The sequence below is a fragment of the Oryx dammah genome, unplaced genomic scaffold (genome assembly GCF_014754425.2).
Source record: "Oryx dammah isolate SB20612 unplaced genomic scaffold, SCBI_Odam_1.1 HiC_scaffold_23, whole genome shotgun sequence".
NCBI lineage: Eukaryota > Metazoa > Chordata > Mammalia > Artiodactyla > Bovidae > Oryx > Oryx dammah.
The window spans coordinates 25,116,350-25,136,708 of NW_024070207.1; the positions used below are offsets into that span (position 1 = coordinate 25,116,350).

Consider the following 20,359-nt stretch of genomic DNA (forward strand, 5'->3'; position numbering starts at 1 on the left):
GATCAGGGGAATTGCAACAATGTTCTAGTATGTTACTGTGATAAATGGATCAGGGGAATTAGGGGTGTGTGTGCATGCATGCTCAGTCATGTCTGACTCTTTACACCCCCATGGACTGTGGCCCATCTTCTGTCCTTGGGATTTTTTTAGGCAAGAATAATGGAGTGGAGTGCAGGTTGGATCGCTGGGTCAGGAAGATCCCCTGGAGTAGGAAATGACAATCACTCCAATATGCTTGCCTGGAGAATCCCATGGACAGAGGAGCCTGGTGGGCTACAGTCCAAGGGGTCACAAAAGAGTTGGACACAACTGAGTGGCTGAGCACACAAACACTGGGGTAGTAGGTGATTAACAAACTGGAATGTGACAAACTATCCTGAGTAGTAAGAGCAGCTCAAGCATCATTTTTGTATCTTTTGAGGATTCAGGAAGGAATGGAGGGTTCTACAGCCCTCACAGCACACCGTGGAGGAGGTGTCCTATAGGTATCTGGGCCTGTCACCAAGTAAGGGGTGGTGGATGACAGACTTGTTGGGTCAACCAGCTTCCGCTAGTCACTCAGGGTAGGCTGCTGGTAGAAGCTCTGCTGATCAGTGGTGTCCAGCTGGCTTTTGCTTACTGGCCTTTCATTCATTCAAAGGATCACCTTACCTCTCTTCCTAAAAGTACTGGGCGATATTTTTCTTTTGCAAAGTGAAACTGAAATGAAGTCAATACACTTGCCATGGGCTTTGGCAATAACATTGGAGAGTCTTGGCAGATTAAAAGAAGAAGAGACATGGGAAGTAATTAAGTGCTCCTTTCTTTATGGGTTTCGAAGCCTAGAGAGCTGAAGCAGTTGCTGACGTGGCCAGAACTGTGGCTGAGGCCAATTAATCTGGCAGCAGTAGGGGAATCAGTAGCGGGACCTTGGAGGCAAGGCAATGGTGCAAGGGCTAACTGCAGTCTATTAGTCATGGCTTAAGTAAAGTCCAGATAGACCATCAAGCCTTAGTTAAAAACTCACTAGAGCTGCACAGATGTTCTTTAGCACTAGCATGAAATGGAATGGAATACTCAAGTGGGTGGGAAACACACCAGCTGTCACTGGCTTAGGATTCAACACAATACCCAGGACTCCCTGGGACCATCTTTCCCCATGGTCATCAGAGCAGGCAGGATGGGGCAGGACCGCCAAGAAAGTGATCAACTGTCCCTTCTGAGCTATGAACTCCCAGAAGGGGGGGGGCAAAAAAATCAGCCTGCCCCTGACCTTGAGTGGCAATGTCAGGTCCTGAGTGTTGAGTGGCACTGCCCAGTAGAACTTTCTGCGGTAATGGAAATGTTCAATATCTCATAGCCCCGAGTTGCAGGAAGACTGAGCATTTAAAATATGGGAATGCAAATGATAAATAGAGTTTTAAACTTTATTTGATTTCATTTCATTTAAATAGCTACTATATGGGACAGTGGGGGTCTAGAGAATTAAATAACAAAGAGTGAGAAAATATCCTGGCCTTGGGGACTGAGGGATGGAAAAGACACAGATCTCACAGCCTCTCTGTGCCAGCCAAGGCAGGGCTACAGATGCTGTGTCCCATTCCTGCCTGAGGCCCCAAGGTTCCCCCAGCTGCTCTCTTGGGGCAGAAACCCTTGTCTTACCTAAGTTCAGCCTCCTTTTCCTTCCCACTTAGCATGCCAACCCACATTTTACCTCTTTCTCTGCCTCTTTAAGTTCAGCTTCTTTCTCTTTGACTCTCTGCACAAACATCTGTCTCATCTCCTCTTCTTTTTTCTGGAGCTCCCCTAGGAACTCGTTCCTTTTGGCCTCATATGTCTCCTGTAAACTGCGAACACGGTCAGGTTAATTCCCCTGCCTTTGGAATGGCTCTTGTTCAGTGAAAAACGGCCCCAATGATCCTCCCTGGGTTCCCCCACCCTCCCTTCCTCAGTTCTTGGAGATGTACAAAAGCAGAAGCTGTGGGCACCTGGCTTTGAACTTGGAGTTACTTGGAACTTCTATGTGCTTCTATACCCTGAGTATACAGATAAGGCCCAGAGAAGTGAGGTGACTCGCTTAAGATCACACAGCAAGTTAGAGGCAGAGCTGGGACCGGATGCTGGGTTTCCTCTCGTAATCTAGGTCCTTCCATCTGCACTATGCTGCCAGGTCCTGGCTCTGAAACTGACCACATTAATGAATGAGTTCAACAAACACTTGATGAAACTCTACCACAATTCTGGACACAGAATTAAGTGATACTATGCTAGTCACTCAATACCTGGAGCCAATAGCCACTCTGCCTGCCATCAAGGAACTCACAGTCAGTGGGAGATGCCTAGGTTATGTCTCCCTGCCCACCCCCATGCCTGGATTTAGTTTCATAGAAATAGGAGTTAGCCTGGTGGAGAAGAGGGTGGGTGCTCTGAAGAGGGTACCCTGTGGAAAGGCACATGTGGAGAAGGAATGGCATATACCTGGGGTGTCAGGCATGGCCCCATGTGGCTGGAGTAGTGGAAGATAAGGTTCCTGAGAGTGGCAGGAGAGAGCAGGCATTGGCTGCCGTGTTAAGACTTGGGCGTTTTAAGCGGGCTGACTTGATCCAATTTGAAAATGGGAAAGACCACTCTGGGCATTGCGTGAAGGACAGACTTTCCAACAATCAAAGTAAGAAATGATGGGATCTTGGGACCTTCCTGGTGACCCAGTGGTTAAGAATCTGCCTTCCGATGCAGGGACATGGGTTCAATCCCTGGTTGGGGAACTAAGATCCCACATGCCTTGAGACAACTAAGCTCGTAGGCAGCAACTACTAAGGCTGCATTTTCTAGAGCCTGTGCATCACAACCAGAGAGGAGGCCTTGAGCTACAGTGAAGATCCTGCATGTTACAATGAAGACCCGATGCAGTGAAAGAAAGAAAGAAAGAAAGAAGGGATCTTAATGTGAAGGCTGGGAGGGAAAGGGAGACCAGTGAGGGAAGCAGAACTCCAAGGACTCGAGAGGAGTCAAAGGTGATTCAGGTGAATGGAGAATGAGTACATTTAAGAGGGAAAGAGATGAATTAAATTTGAGACAGCTTGAGTTTCAGGTACATCCTCTATGGATGGCCAAGTGAAAATATCCAGGAAGCAGTGGGATCACTGAATTTGAGCTCAAAAGTAACATTTTAACTTGGGAGTGATCTATTTCTTTAGGACTGTGAGAGCAGAAAGAACCAGCCACAAAGAGACTAGAGAGCGAGAGTAGCAGAAGCCTTGAGAAAGACACAGAAAGGAAGAAGCTGAATGAGACGAACCTGCCTTGAGAAAGACACAGCAAGGAAGAAGCTGAATGAGAATGAGACGAATCTGCCGAAGGAGTAAAACAGTGTGAGAGAGGACTCTAACCAGACAGACCAATGCTGGAAAAGCCAACCACAAAGAGAATTTCAGGAAGGAGGCAGTGGGAAGGAATATCAAGCGCTGTGCTGAGATTTTCAACAAAAAGATGGGGGACTTCCCTGGTGGTCCAGTGGTTAAAACTTTGCTTTCTAATGCAGGGGGTGTGGGTTTGATCCCTGATCAGGGAGGTAAAATCCCACATGCCTCACAGCCAAAAAACCAAAACATAAAATAGAAATAATATTGTAACAAATTCAATAAAGACTTTAAAAATGGTCCACATTCAAAAAATTCTTAAAAAAAAAAAAAAGAAGATGGGGCTCAGAGATCACACTGGAATATATGACTGCTGACCTAGAGGTCTCTCTACTCAGTGGCATGGTGGAACAGAAGCCAGTAAATACAGAACCATTCTCTCTCCTTCCCATCGCAGCCAACCTCCTTGACAGGGCAGAGGCTGGTGACAAGGAGCAGAGTGAGGGAGAGTTTTTTAGGATAAGAATGTCTGCCCACAAGATGGAAAGGAGCCAGCAGAGAAAGCGTGCAGAAGGCAAAGATGTGAGAAACAGAGGTAGTCAGGATGGAGCCGAGGAGGAGAGGAGGGGGCTAGAGGACACCTCTTACCCTGCAGATGCAGATTAAAGCAGTCTGAAGGGTAGGAGGGAGAAAGCTAACAGAACACCGATCAGAGAGACCAACACGTTTTCCTTCAATTCCAGGGGCTCCAGCGGTCCCTGTCCATGAAGGGCAGTGAACTTACCCCTCCGGAACCAGACATCCCCAAAGGAATGGCTATTCTATGCCTCCAGGCTGGCTTTCTGCTGTGAACAGGTTTTGTGGGATCTGAGAGGCCATTTGCAGGCCTTCTTATCCCACAAGCAAGCCCTTTACTTGTTTATCAAGGCCTGACATTTTCTGAAATGTTCCAATACAGGGCACTACATGTGACATGGTAATTTACAACGTGAGGCTTACATCACATATTATGCATACAGATCAGACACTTATTCACATAGCTCCCATCAGCATAGTTATTTGAAAGCATTTGAAGCCATGCTTTCAAAAACTTTCCTCTTTTCTGAAAGCATCTTAGATTCTGATTTGAGGTGTCAACGATTATTCACATCTGGTGGTCAAAACAAAGCTTGCACTTGAATACAAACGCTAAAGGGCAGTAATGAAGAGCTGGAAGTTCATCAACACGTGTGTGGTGACTGCTGCCTGGTCCCACCTGGAAACCTGACAGAGCAGCAGGAGCCTGATGAAGAATGTGAGTCAGCAGGCAGGCACAAACTGCCACGTTGAGGCACAAGGCCCAGGCTCAGGGCTCACAGCTACTATGCAAACGCCTATGACAGCGATATCATCGGCCTTGCCCACCCCCTGGCCTCCTCCCCGCCCCCATTCTTATAAGCACAGCAGCAGGGCTTACCAAGCCCACCATGCCACAGCATCCCCTGGCAGGTGTGCCAGGGCAGAGAAGGGACAGGCAAGTGGAGCTGGCGAGTGACAGCCTTCCAGCGCTAGGTCTGGGATCCTGTGTCTTGCCTCCCCTGTGAATTCTCCAGGGCAAGCCTCTGCCCTGCCCCCGGGTGGGCTGAGTTGAGCTGGGCAGGGCTGATGGGAGAGGTACCTGAAGGGTTTGCTGTCAGGGTCAGTGTCCTTGAAGCCCATCTCCTCCAGCTTACAGCGGCGGTACAGCTCATAGTGCCGGCTATGGGTCTGCTCTCGGAGGTCCTCCATGTTGACTCGGATCAGCATCTCCCGCAGCTTCACAAAGTCACAGTGGGCTTCATTTTCAACTGCATGGCAGGGGTTGAGGTATCGCAAGTCCATTGAAAGGAAGGCCAGAAGAAGCAGAAATGGACAAAACGAGAGGTGAAATGTCTAACGGTGACAGCACCTTTTAACCTGTGTATATAGAGCACGAGATGTTGCCTTCTAACTGGCTTTTCTACTAAAAAGGCAGATGAAAAATTACAAGAATGACAGTAATGGAAAACAGCAATACCATAAAAGTATCTAAGAAGACATCTGGTAGACATTTAGACTCAACTCAAATTTACCCATCAGACACTCACAGGAATGTTTGCTTTGCACCACTTTTAGGACAATGCAAATGGACATTCAGCCATCTGTCTGATAAATACTTGCAGAATCTTTGTTCCCAGGATAGTATGAGGCACTGGGAATTCAGGCACATGGGGTCTTGCCCATAGGAGCTACCAGTTTAATGGAAGGACAGATGCAAACACACAAATGTAATGCAAAAATTACCGACATGGAGATACATAGCCAGGGAACCACAGAAGCCCAGAAAAGGGAGTCCTGAGAACTTCAAGGAGCATGAAGACTTTACCAAAGAGGGGACAGACCCCTAGGATGACTCATGAAAGAAGACTAGGAATTCAGCAGACGGATAAGGGACTCATCCTTGCAGGGTCTCACTGAGGTTAGGCAATGTTACAGCTTGAAGTCGTAGGGTTAGGATTCCAATCCAGGTCATCTAAAGGAGAAGCAAAGCCTATGGCCAGGTATCAAAGTCCACAGAATAAGAGTGTAGAACTAGGACATGGCTAGATGATTGTGACAAGGAGGGATGCAAGCCACGAGTGTGGCCCATCTGGATGGTAGATGCTTCAAAACAGGTGTTTTTAAAGGGTGAATAATGGCCTGATGGCAGCAATGGTGACCAGGGCAGAGTGTCTCTGGGCACAGTTCCACCTTGCTGGAATGGGGGTGTCTGGCCTGATGACATGGACAGTGGCACCTGAGATGAACAGGCACAGTTACCCCAGATTCTGTTTCACAGGTCTGGGAGAAGGTCGTGGGGGCCGTGGTGGGGGTGTCTGGACACGGGATGAGTTTACGGTAAACCAACAACCTTCTCACATATAGTAACCCTGACTAATATCAAGAGTACCTTACTTAACATGTGTCAGGCAGACTGCAAAAGGAATTTTCTCAAGACTATAGGCAACAGACTGTTTTAAAATTGCAAAGTAATCATACAAACAAAAGAGTGCTTGAAATGTACAGTTTAAAGGATCAAAAAAAAAAAAAGGACACCAATGTATCTATGGCCCAGGTGAAACATTACCCTAGACATCCCTTCTTTTTTTTTTGTAAACTTTGGCCGCACTACAGAATCTTGGTTTGATCTTATATGGGACCTGCATCCCCTGCTTTGGAAGGCGGGATCTTAACCACTGGACCACCAGGGAAGTCCCCCTTTGTGTCCCTTTCTGATCTCCTTCATGCCTCTCCTTCCCTGCAACAAGACTTAACCACCATCCTGACTTGGGGGTTATCCTTCCTTCGTTTTTCTTTATAGTTTTACCATTTACGCATCAATTCCTAAAGTTCAGTTTTGGCTTACTTTTGGAATCCATATAAATGGAACCATACAGCTTGTATCGTCTATGATTTATGCAGCTCAACGTGCTGTTTGTGAAACGCATTGCTGTAGATGTATAGTCCATCCATCTTCACTGTCGTAGAATATTGCATTATTTGAACATTCTGCAATTCACCCAATCTATTTTTAATGGCTCTGGGTTGTTTCTAACTATTTGCTATCATGAACAACACTGATGTGGACATTCTTGTACATCTCATACACTCAAGTGGGTACACCTGTTTTCTCACACTCTCTGTCCTACCTTACTGCAAGTACATTTATTTTTGTTTTAGGAATGCTTTCTCCATTGGAGACAGAGAGCTTGCTCAGTGCAGAGAATCCAGGTATGGAGCCAAAGTTTGCCTGCTGGTGACCCCTAGAGATGCCTGAGGCCCAAGATGAATGAGTAGAAACTGGGGACAAGTGAGGAACTGGTCACATAGTGGCTGGGGACAAGCAAAGGGACAGATAGAAGGGGATTGCTGAGCGTAGCCCCTCTCCTGGAGATTCACTCACCTTGCACAGTGCCCCAGGGGTACTGCCGAGCTTTCATCATCTTGTTACCTATCTTTAGTTCTTCTGTGCTGCCAATGACAGCAAATGGCAGGTGGGCCTGAAACAGGAGGCAGACAAAAGCTGAGAATTCCAGGTAAAGGCACTAAGTGACCCCAGTACACCTGCCGCTCATCGCGGGGGCCTCAGTGCCCCTGCTGCAGTGTCCCTCACTGACGCCACCATCAGGACGCATTTCATAAGCTCCCAGGCTGTGTAGGGAGAAGAGGCCTACTCCAAGCTTTGCATGTTCAGAAATTCACAATAGAAGGTAACCAGGTTACGGCCGAGTGCGTAGGGAACAAAGACAGAAAATAAGCAGAATAATAAGCAGATACACAGAGGAGCCAGCTAATCAGTCTTCACGGTTGCTGAGGTGAAGTGCCTTCCGAAGGCAGGTGAGTGGGACACAGAGGGCTATGTGTGGAGAGAGACTAAATGAGGATGGAGGGGGCTGGAACCACTGCTCCCTTTCCCCACAGTATGAGAGCCCCAAGAATAGACACGCACGGAAACCACACTACTGACTGAGGTGGATGCACCTGGTCTCATACGATCCTGGAGCAAGAGCTTGCCTCAAACTCTCGAGCCTAGAAGTCAAGTCCCTAAGTATTTACCCACGTGCCCATCACTGAGCTGAGTTCTGTTTCAGGGGCTTTACAGGGAAACAAAGGGAATAGAAAATTCACTCCCTTACCCTCTGGAAGCTTATGATCTGGTTAGGGAAGACTGAATTCCCACTCAAGTGTGCAGTCTGGCACCCCGCATACAGTAGGTGCTTAATAAATACTCCTTGACTAGCCACGGGAATAGCAGAGGAAAGAAAAGTACAAACGGTGGGTATGGCTTGGTGCTTGAGGTGGAAAGGGAGAGTAAGGCACAAGGCCTAGCAGATGAGGCTGCTTTCACGCATCAGAGCAGACGCAGGTGCCCCTAGTTGGGCTGTGAGGCCCAGGACATGCTCCCAATGCTCCATTCCACAGGAGGTGCTGAGTCACCACTGGCCAAATGGAACCACTGATTAAATACTGTTTACAAGCCAGGTAGCTTTACTCAGAAGGGCTTTACACAGAGAAGCAAAAAGTCCACTGAAACAAGCTTTCTTAGCCTGCTTGGACAAACAGGCCTTGATCTCAGATATTTTGACCCACTTCATAGTCAACAAAAGAGTCCAAAATGCAGTACTTGGATGCAATCTCAAAAACAACAGAATGATCTCTGTTCATTTCCAAGGCAAACCATTCAATATCACAGTAATCCAAGTCTATGCCCCGACCAGTAACGCTGAAAAAGCTGAAGTTGAATGGTTCTATTCTATGAAGACCTACAAGACCTTCCAGAACTAATACCCCAAGAGAACACATTGGTCATAGTGAACACCCTCTTCCAACAACACAAGAGAAGACCCTACACATGGACATCACCAGATGGTCAATGCCAAAATCAGACTGATTATATTCTTTGCAGCCAAAGGTGGAGAAGCTCTATACAGTTAGCAAAAACAAGACTGGGAGCTGACGATGGCTCAGATCATGAACTCCTTATTGCCAAATTCAGACTTAAATTGAAGAAAGTGGGGAAAATCACTAGACCATTCAGGTATGACCTAAATCAAATCCTTTATACTATACAGTGGAAGTGAGAAATAGATTTAAGGGACTAGGTCTGATAGACACAGTGCCTGATGAACTATGGAATGAGGTTCGTGACACTGTACAGGAGACAGGGAGCAAGACCATCCTTAAGAAAAAGAAATGCAAAAATAGCTGTGAAAAGAAGAGAAGCGAAAAGCAAAGGAGAAAAGGAAAGATATACCCATTTAAATGCAGAGTTCCAAAGAATAGCAAGGAGAGATAAGAAAGCCTTCCTCAGTGATCAACGCAAAGAAATAGAGGAAAACAATAGAATGGGAAAGACTAGAGATCTCCTCAAGAAATTAGATACACCAAGGGAACATTTCATGCAAAGATGGGCTCAATAAAGGACAGAAATAGTATCGACCTAATAGAAGCAGAAGATATTAAGAAGAGGTGGCAAGAATACACAGAAGAAATGTACAAAAAAGAGCTTCACGACCCAGATAATCACAATGGTGTAATCACTCACTTAGAGCCAGACATCCTGGAATGTGAAGTTAAGTGGGCCTTAGAAAGCATCACTACGAACAAAGCTAGTGGAGGTGATGGAATTCCAGTTGAGCTATTTCAAATCCTGAAAGATGATGCTGTGAAAGTGCTGCCCTCAATATGCCAGCAAATTTGGAAAACTCAGCAGTGGCCACAGGACTGGAAAAGGTCAATTTTCATTCCAATCCCTAAGAAAGGCAATGCCAAAGAATGTTGAAACTACCGCACAATTGCACACATCTCACACGCTAGTAAAGAAATGCTCAAAATTCTCCAAGCCAGGCTTCAGCAATACGTGAACAGTGAATTTCCAGATGTTCCAGCTCGTTTTAGAAAAGGCAGAGGAACCAGAGATCAAATTGCCAACATCTGCTGGATCACTGAACAAGGAAGAGAGTTCCAGAAAAACGTCTATTTCTGCTTTACTGACTATGCCAAAGCCTTTGACTGTGTGGATCACAATAAACTGTGGAAAATTCTGAAAGAGATGGCAATACCAGACCACCCGACCTGCCTCCTGAGAAACCTATATGTAGGACAGGAAGCAACAGTTAGAACTGGACATGGAACAACAGACTGGTTCCAAATAGGAAAAGAAGTACATCAAGGCTGTATATTGTCACCCTGCTTATTTAACTTCTATGCAGAGTACATCATGAGAAATGCTGGGTTGGAGGAAGCACAAACTGGAATCAAGATTGCCAGGAGAAATACCAATGATTTCAGATATGCAGATGACATCACCCTTATGGCAGAAAGTGAAGAAGAACTAAAAAGCCTCTTGATGAAAGTGAAAGAGGAGAGTGAAAAAGTTGGCTTAAAGCTCAACATTCAGAAAACGAAGATCATGGCATCTGGTCCCATCACTTCATGGCAAATAGATGGGGAAACAGTGGAAACAGTGGCTGACTTTATTTTTTTGGTCTCCAAAATCACTGCAGATGGTGATTGCACCCATGAAATTAAAAGACGCTTACTCCTTGGTAGGAAAGTTATGACCAACCTAGAGAGCATATTAAAAAGCAGAGACATTACTTTGTCCACAAAGGTTGGTGTAGTCAAGGCTATGGTTTTTCCAATGGTCATGTATGGATGTGAGAGTTGGACTATAAAGAAAGCTGAGCGCCAAAGAATTGATGCTTTTGAACTGTGGTGTTGGAGAAGACTCTTGAGAGTCCCTTGGACTGCAAGGGGATCCAACCAATCCTAAAGGAGATCAGTCCTGGGTGTTCATTGGAAGGACTGATGTTGAAGCTGAAACTCCAATACTTTGGCCACTTGATGCGAAGAGCTTACTCATTTGAAAAGACCCTGATGCTCGGAAAGATTGAGGGCAGGAGAAGGGGACGACAGAGGATGAGATGGTTGGATGGCATCACTGACTTGATGGACATGGGTTTGGGTGGACTCCGGGAGTTCGTGATGGACAGGGAGGCCTGGCGTGCTGCGGTTCATGGGGTCACAAAGAGTTGGATATGACTGAGCGACTGAACTGAACTGAACTGGACTGAACTGACGTCCTGCTATGTGCCAGGCATTAAGAAGAATACAACACTGAAAAAGCTCAGAGCCTAGCCCTGGCGATTGTACAGTCTGGGAGGGGAGAGACACACCAATGATAACACAGTAAGGTGCAGACTATGAACAGATGCTTGAGGGCTGGAGGAACACAGAGGAAGGAGAAGTTGATTCCATGGGAAGTCAAAGCCGGTTTCCCAAAGTAGGCAGTAGCAATCATACTAAGGGATCGGGAGCTATAGACCTGATATTAGCAGCAGTTCTCTGTCCCATGCACCAGGCGCTCTACGTGGCATTATCTCACTGAATCTTACAACACTAGGAAGTAGGTATGCTTGTTATACCCATTTTATAAAAGACAAAACTGAGGTCCAGAAGGGCCAAGAGACTTACCAGCAGTGCCACCATAGTAAGGGGCAGAGCTAGGAGTGGAATCCAGGTCTCTCTGACTTCAAAGCCCACCCCTGCTGGTCTGCCACTCCCTTTTGGGGTTTGAGCAGCAGATCAGGGGAGCACTCTAAACCCAGGAGGTGAACTGGCCAGGCAAGGCCAAATTGTAAGAGGCAGTTTAAATCTGACCTCATAGTCAATACTTCCTTTCTGTTCTCCTCTAGCCCTGCACCCAAGAATGTTCTTCAGAGTGGAAGAACACAGGTGTCAATTGGGAGCTCAGCCCCAGCACATTTGCTAAACCACTCCCCCCGCCCCACCGAGGTGCTGGGCCTTCACCCACTCTCAGCTGCTCTCCAATGATTATCTCAGTGTTGCCACATCCCACTGCTGTGACTGTCCCCAAATAGGGGACAGAGGAAAGAGGGAAAGACAAGGCTATGGATATGGAAAGTGAGCAAGGGGTGGAGGTAGGAAATGTTTTGTCAGTCCTAATAGGGCCATGGCGGGGGTGGTATGTGTGAAATCCTGGAAACCCTGCCTAAAGGCCGAAGCATCTCTGACCTCAGCCAGCCGGCTTTCAGGGTCAGAAGGGGTGGGGGTTCAATTGGGCACAATTTATTCCCCCTCAGAGACCCAAGACATGCTGGCAGCCTCCAATTCACCCCCAAACACTTTGCAGGAAAAGGCTGCCCCACCTGCAGAGACCTCAAAGCTTCAGTCCCTCGAAGGGGCAGCCATGACAGAGGGCTAGACCAGGGGACTGGTGGTGGAGCATTCCCACACATCCTGGGCTCTCAGCTGAAAGTGATGCGGGAGGAGGGTATGTGAAGTGGGAAGTACTTTCTGGGCTTAAGAGCGAAAAAAGAAAAAAAAATCCAGAAGAGAATAAAGGCATTAAAAAAAAATGTCAGTATTCCCTTGGGTGTGTTATTTTTATCTCCAAAAGACATTTTCAGTTAGCATGACAGGGTCACTTGCTTCCCCCTCCTCTTTAAACTGCCGTCACTTTATCCTTCCCCACTGAAACACACAGTCCCTGCCATGGTAGCTTCAGAGGGCTCTGAGACCTCCCCTGGCACACTCGTTTCTAACTGGCATCAAAGTCTGTTCTGATAAGTTTCTACAAGGATCTCATTTCCGAGTGCTCCCAGGCAGATTTCATTTGATTCTACAACAGCCTACCAGGGTGGTTATTATAAGCCCCACTCGTGATTTGGAAAACTGGCGTACAGACAACTGAAAGGAGTTGCCCAGGTTCCTACCTCCCATGCCCAAATCTTCCCAAGGAGCAGTGAGGACACCACACTGTAGCTGCCAGCCTTTGCCACCATCCAGGGCGGTAGGTCAGCTCAGCTTTAACCGTGAAGGGCAGGAAATCGTGGGGTCGGCTCTGGCCGCCTTGCTGCTGCTCTTGAGAGCCTGGTGGCTCTGACAACTAGAATAGAGTCGAGCAGGGCAGGGAGAAGGTAAACCCTCCAGCCCCCACCCCCTACCTGCCTGGGGCTGGCACTTCGTAAGTGTGGGCCCTGAGAGGAGACTTGCAAGACAGCACTGCTGCTGAAACATGTATGGGTTCCTATGGGGATTCCATGTAATTCTCACTCACCCGAGACCTCAGATGTGCCCCTGTCTCAGAAAACTCCAACAAGGGATAGTCCCAAGCCTCCTCTTGGGAGTCTGTTCCCAGACTCACAATCTTTTTTTTTTTAGAGTGAAAGAAGGCTTATCCAGGGAGGAAATACACTCTGTAGACAGAGTGGGGGCTATCTTGGAAGGCAAGAGAGGCCCAGGGTATGGGGTTGTAGACAAAGTGATAGGTAAGAAGTGGATTTATTCAGAGAGAGACACAGTCCACAAACAGAGTGTGGGCCATCGCAGAGGACGAGTGCCCAGACTCACTATCTCTATGGTCTCACATGTCCCTCAAATTCCTCTTGATCCATTTAAAAGTGTTCAATGAGTCAACCAGCCTGAACTATTCTATTCTGTTTCTAAGACACCCATTCTATTAGGGAGGTTAGATGACCATCCCCCTTAGCCCAGTGAAACACATCGTCAGGATCACTGATTCCTCATCTGATAAGATCTGGAGTGGGCATAGCTTCCTCCCAGGAGGACACTATTTCCCAGTTGTGGGGCTAGTTACACTGGCCTTCATTCTAGGCTCCTACTGGCCACCAAGCAAGAGAATTGTCTTTTACCATCTGAGCCATCAGGGAAGCCTGAGAGCATTGACTGGTCCTCCCAAGTTCACCCTTGGTGGTGATTCACACACAAATATTGCGAACTATGGAAATGGCACTGCTGCCTTGGGGTGGGGGGAGACAGGCTTGTACCTATGGGTCTCCCTGTGACCCTCCTGGCCACCCATATGCTCTCACTGGGCCCAAATGCCTTTGTGGGGGCCAAACCCAAGAGCTCACAGGCAGCCAGCTGACTGAGCCAAACCGAGTAACTGGGCCTATTCCCTGCTCCCTGGCCGTGGTTTGCGCCATTCAAAGAACATTCAATTTGAACAACAGAGCAAATTTTGGGCTTCCCGGGTGGTGCTAGTGGTAAAGAACCTGCCTGCCGATGCAGGAGACATAAGAGATATGGGTTCAATTCCTGGGTTGGAAAGATCGCCTGGTGGAGGGTATGGCAACCCATTCCAGTATTCTTGCCAGGAAAATCCTATGGACAGAGGAGCCTGGCAGGCTACAGTCCAAAGGGTTGCAAAGAGTCAGACACAACTGAAGCGATTTAGCACAGCACACCAGAACAAATTTTAGCACTGAAGTCTGCCACCTTGAGAGCTATCAGAGCATAGGTGGAAAGTAGCATACAGCAAGACCTCTCCCTCTCTCTTCTGAGCACTCTGAGCCGAAATAAGTGTTTTCAGAGCCACCCAAGAGCCAAGAGGGAGGCTAGACCTCTTGACTCTCATTCCCTGCCGTGAAAATCCCGAGTGGGGAGCTAAGGGATGACTTGAGAAGTCTTCTCCACTCGAGCAAGAGGCTTCTGCCATTCTTCCAACCCAGTTCCCATGACAATTGGCTAGGGTGGCTGAGACTGTGGGGCTGGGGTCAAATCCAGAATTGAGAGGCCAGCATCCATTTCTCCTACCACCCAACCCCGGCTCTCTGATGCTGCTGCTTCTCAGGCCACAACTCGTCTGGAAGGCCCAGTGTGACACAGTTGCTCCAGGGATAGTCAGGCTAAGCAATTCTCTGTATGTATTTCATAGCAGCTACTCCCCCCGCCTTCCCCCATCACAACACATGTAATACACAGTTTGCACATGCATGCCCCCTCCCTTGCGCATGCCCAGTTCAGGCATGCTAGCTGTAAGCCACCCCTGTCTTGAGCCATCTGTCACATACAAAAAAGCCTGGGGGAATGCAAGAGAATGAGTGCTGAGGGATGTTGCAGGGATAACCTCAGATCCACTCAAATTAGGTTTTTCAAAGTGAAGCTTTGGCACACTGGGACTATTTATTGTAAAAAAAAAAAAAAGTACCCCAAATCCCAAATCCCTTCACAGGTGAATCAGCGTAGTTGAGGATTACTGCTTCATAGCATGGGAAGTTTCCCACCCTGAGGCCAAGGCTGCCCGGGCTTCAAGCAAGGGCCCAGAGGTAAGCTGAAAGCAGAGCCCAAAATGATGGTCACTCCTGACCCACCACATAGTCAGAGGTTGTTCTGTGTGACACACTGAGATTGCTGAGGACTCTTCAACCATATCCATATCCATCCTTAGCCAAGCAAACCACCAGCCTGAAAGCTGCCTAGTGACTCAGGTATCCATAGGGCCCGATGTTCTGAGGTGAGTACGAGTTTCCAGACCTCAGTGTGGTGACACCAGATGACGCTGCTCTCTAGGCTCCAGTTTTCTGGAGATTAGCTGCCCCTTCAGGTTTTCTTATCCTAGCAGAACCTAATTTTCATCAAAATGTCCTGGCGGCTGGAGAGGATATGCAGTAACCTTATTTTTTTTTAATTAGTTTTTCAATATTCAGGCCTAGTCAGAGAGGCCACAACTCCACCTCCCATGATCCACACAGTTCTATCCTCCGGCCAGGTTTGTCAAAGATAACCAAGGGCCTCTCATCCAAACATATCTCTGGTGAGCTGATGGTCAAAAAGGCAGGCAAGACAGTGACTTGCTGCCCCACTAGGCTAATTTGTTGGCTGATTCATAGGAGGTGGTAGCTGATGTGTAATGATGGCTTAGGGGGTGGTGGCAGCAGGAAAATTTTCTAAAAATGGCTTTTATTATAAGGCTTTCCTGCATTTGGCTATACTCAGGCATTATGTCATTAGGAAAAAACTGATGACTCTCAATAGAGAAAAAGAAATCTGTTCCCAAAGCAGAGGCTTTCTGCAAGCTATTAGCTGTCTCCTTGAAATCACAACATTGAAGATTTCGCAGCAACAGCATCAACACATTGTAAAGAAGCATGAGGAGCCATTTGACTCCCTGCCTCCTTCATTACTCATTCCTCTAGGAGGGGAAGTGGGGGAGTGAGAGGAAACACGGCAAGTGGTTGGTTTTTTTTTTTTTCATTTTTTCCCTTCGACTCATTCACACTTAATAAAGCAAAACATAATCATGAAGTTTAAAAATAACATTTCTCTAGTTACCAGAAAAATTGGAGACTACATGTCATTTTTCCTCCCAGGGGCAGAGGGCTTGATTATCTGAGTACAGATTATCCTCGAGTCTCCAAAGCCAGCCAACTTTCTCACACTTGCCTTCTTTTGCTGCATCAACTGTCGAGACATTTTTCTGGTCTGAGACAAAGACTGCCTTTCTGGCAGTCCCCCAGGGGCTGCCTGGCCTAGATGAAAGAGGCGTCAAAGAGGAGGGTAGGAGACGTCGGAATCCCCTGGTCGAACCAATTCCTGGGGTCAGCCATTCCCTCCTGCAGTCTCTGGCTATTTATCTCTGCATGTCTGAGGAGGGAGGAGCTGTCTGTCTCTAAATTCTTTCTCACAAATACCTGAGACTCAGATAATTGAATTGATTACACTAAGATGGATGGTGAGGTCTGACTGCTATTTGGCAAAATAATAATCCTAAAGAGCAAATGGCCAGAAAATTGAAGCCCTGTGTGAAGCCCACTCACGTTCATGGTTCCATTGATCTCTGCCACTGACTCATCATCTGTAGGGAATTGGTAGATCTGGACTCCGTTGCTGACAAGCTCGCTGGTGATTTTGATTTTGAACTTGGTTAGTTCACTCTTAGAAATGGCATCTGACTTGGCAATGATGGGGATGATGTTCACCTAGAGAAGGGAAGAGCAAAGGGGCATCATTACTGGAAATCTGCAGCTCAGAGTAGGTGACCTAGGACTTCTACCAGCTGCCAGAAGGAGCAGTTCAACCCAATAGTCCAGGCCTGGCCACCTCCATAGCCAAACAGTAGTGTAATTAATGACGATGAGTGCTTTCTGTTTGCTGGGCACTGAACAATAAGTGCTTTACATGGATTAACACAATTAACCCTGGCAGAAAACTCTCCCAGAAGCTATTAGTACCACTATTTTACCAAGGACAAATTGAGGCAGAGAGAGGCTAAGTAGCTTGTCCAAGGCCACAGAGCACACACATACTGGAACTGGGATTCAGATCCAAGTTGAACCTCATTTTTCAGTCTGTAGTCTTAACCTACCAGCTCAGATCCAAATTGATGAGCTGCGTGATATCTTAATATCAAGGTCATTGCTTTGGTGATTTTGAAGCAGAAGGATGACAACTGGGAATCTGTGGTGGGCAAGGGGAGAAGAGGCCACTCCTTGCCAATAGTCAACTGTCCCAACCCATCTTGTGGGGGCTAGCCCTAAGCCAGGTGAAAGAGACCCATGTGGGAAGTGAGGCAGGGCAGGGCTCCATTAAGATGCATACACGGCCCTCTTTCTGGAGCCAACACTAAGGAAGCAGCCCACTGACGTGAAGACCACCCTCCGTTACTGATTTGATCTGTGCTGTGCTTAGTCGATCAGTTGTGTCCGACTTTTTGTGACCCTATGGACTGTAGCCCGCCAGGTTCCTCTGCCCATGTGGCTTCTCCAAGGAAGAATACTGGAGTGGGTTGCCATGCCCTCCTCCAGGGTATCTTCCCAACCCAGGGATTAAACCCAGGTCTCCCACATTGCAGGATTCTTTACCATCTGAGCCACCAGGGAAGTCCAAGAATACTAGAGTGGATAACCTATTCCTTCTCCAGAGGATCTTTCTGACCTAGGAATCGAACTGGGGTCTCTTGCACTGCAGGAGGATTCTTTACCAGCTGAGCTACCAGGGGAGCCCAATTTGATCTGAGACTTAGCCAAAAAGAGCTTCACTGTCAGAGTCTCCTGATTAATTTCTGTGTAAAGAAAGCAGAAGCAGATGCCCAATTTTGTACAGATGTAGGAGAAAGGTTTGATGCTTCCCTGAAGTCCAATCCACCTGAAGCTTAATCCTTGAAATTCTTCTGAGAAGGGACAAGGCTTTTACTGCTGGAAGGTCAAGCAACTGGAAAGGCATGTGCCTGAGTGAGACAGAGCACAGCCAAGCTCAAGTTCACACAACAAGCACAGCTGGTCCTGCCAGCACACTCCAATGGGCTGGTGTGGATGGTGCTTGGGCCCTAAAAAGAGCTCAAGACTTGAAATTTCCCCTTTCTTTGCTCTTTGCCTTTGGAGAGCCTCTCCAGGCTGACGCCGCAGCTTCAGGTGTTGGTCAAAGAAAGACGACCTTGGAGGCACCTCCCTTCAGGTCTTTGGGGCATGGAGGTTGAAGCCCTTGGCAAGGTAATGAAGCAGGCAGTCAATTCTTTTCTCTTTTCACCACTTCCCCCATCGGCATGCTGTAAACATAGGCTGAACTTTGCCTACCTAACTCAGCCCACCTAGCAGGCTGCCCACCACATGGCTCCGTGCTGCCTCATTCAAGACATGCAGGGTATGGTGACGTTTCCTGAGCAGCACGCTACTTGTGGGCGGTGAACTCATTGCTGTGAAAAATGACAAATTGCTCCTCTTTTGATGACAGCTGAAACTCAGTGATTATAGTGAAGGTGCTACTAAACAACCACATTTAAAGATTTCTTTTTTTTTTTTTTGTAAAATAAATTCCCTGGAGTTAGAGAGAGCTCGGTCTGCATCCCAGATCCATTACAAGTTGCCTTGAGCAAGCTATTTGACTGTGCCTCAGTTTCCTCGTGTGTAAAATGTGAATAATAATAATACTTACCACGCAGGGTTATTGGAAGAATGAAATAAAAACAATGCATATAAAGGACTCATCACAGTGCCAGGTACATATGAGATGTTAAGGGAGGAAATGTACTAGTAATGAGGCTTTTTAAAGAATCCCATGGTCAATTATCTTGCACAACCAATAATCCTTTAACATAAAGAATCATTGTCTAATTTACATCTGATGTGGGATTTGCATTTTTCAGTTTATCTTAAAGCGGGATGTGCCTGAATCTCACAGCCATTCTCCTTGGGTGTGGAGGCAATGTAACCTGGCACCACAGAGCCGAGTTCAAATCTAGGCTTTGCCAGGAGCTGGCTCTATGACAATGGGTGTCTCCAAACCTCTTAGAGCCTCAGTTTTCTCTTCTATAAAATAAGAGTAATGATGGTGTTTGATTTACTGGGTTGTTGTGAGGATTCAATGAGACACTCCACAAGATACTTTTACAGTGGTGACATATAATAAAGGTTTAATAAATGTTAGCTGCTATGATAAAACTATTATTGATAATAAGAATAATAACTTTTGAAGTCAAGCTTGCATGTTTGATTCCAGTATAGATCAGTTAACATTGCGACAAAGGAAAAAAAAAACACCTTTCCACCACCCAAAGTCTGAGGCCCTAGACCCAGACAACCATCTGTCCTGCATCCACGTTTATTCCCAAGAGGGATCAGGGCAGAAGACAGCTCAGTGCACATTCATGTCCGGTGCTGGGAAAACATCACAAAGCATACGACTCAGGTGCTGGAGCAATTAATACCATCTTTATGGAGGGACAGGGAATGAAGGGGAGGATGCCAATGCCACAGAACCTCTGCCGGACTCTGGCATCAGTGTGGCACAGGAGACCACCAGGAGGGGGCCAGCAGGCCCCAGCTCCCGCCCAGCCTCGCCCTTGCCTCCCTACCTTACTGTCCAGCTTCTTCATTGTCACTAGGTCCAGAGACTTCAAGGAATGGCCCGTGGGGGCGATGAAGTACAAGCAGGCGTGGATGCGAGAGTCATGGTAGGTGTGCAGCACCCTGCGGATCTTCAGCTCCTCCTGCAGGTAGGCCTCAAACTGGGCATCGATGAATTCCACGATGGGCTTGTAGCTACAGGGGAGAGTGGGGAAATGGCCAGACCCCTTCAAACACCTGGATTTTGTTAGGTTTCAAAGCTCTTTTTGAAGTTCAAAATGCCCTCGGTAATCTGACTCCTCCCACCTGACTGGATTTCAGGAGGCCTCTACTCCCGTCAGACTAGCCACCTCTTTTATCCCCACATGAGCCAACTGTGTGTTCATCAGTGTGCTTTCTCTCTGGAATGAGCGCTTCTCTCTTCTCATCCCAGTCTTGCCCTCCCAGGCCTCAGGACTCAGATAAATGCCCATCTCCTCCAAAATTCCCCAGTGATGCCAGAAAGCCCTTCTGGGCCTCGGGAGTGTGACAAAGAATTATGCTATTGGATGGCTTACTGATGCTTCACAAGGATTAGTGTCCCCTCAAACAGACTGTGTCCTTGTGAAGGGCAGGGACAGTGAAGGGCCCTTCTCTGCCCCATGGGGCCTAGATGCAGTGTGGAGCCCCCTGGCATCTGTGGATGAGCGGATGGTGCCCCAGGCTGGGCTCATGTCTTTGTTTCCTGTGTCTCCCCTGTAGCAGCTAATACTCAAGCTGGGTACCCAGGGGTGGTCAGGATGTCTCCTTGACCGACTGAAGCCACGCCCCCTGCATTAAAGTGCAGAGTCTTAACCACTGGACCGCCAGGGAAGTCCCTAAGGTAACTTTGAAAAT

General features: G+C 47.4%; 1 protein-coding gene across 5 annotated transcripts in view; it reads right to left on the minus strand.

Annotated features, from left to right (window-relative positions):
• SEPTIN6 (septin 6) overlaps positions 1–20,359 on the minus strand; it is a 76,535-nt gene that overhangs the window by 11,110 nt on the left and 45,066 nt on the right. For all 5 annotated transcript variants that reach the window (XM_040265152.1, XM_040265150.1, XM_040265153.1 and 2 more), the window contains exons 4-8: positions 19,492–19,678; positions 16,460–16,621; positions 7,279–7,375; positions 4,996–5,164; positions 1,694–1,826 (exon numbers count right to left, since the gene is read on the minus strand). In XM_040265152.1, coding sequence (XP_040121086.1) covers positions 1,694–1,826; positions 4,996–5,164; positions 7,279–7,375; positions 16,460–16,621; positions 19,492–19,678 — 748 coding nt within the window. The remainder of the gene's footprint in view (positions 1–1,693; positions 1,827–4,995; positions 5,165–7,278; positions 7,376–16,459; positions 16,622–19,491; positions 19,679–20,359) is intronic.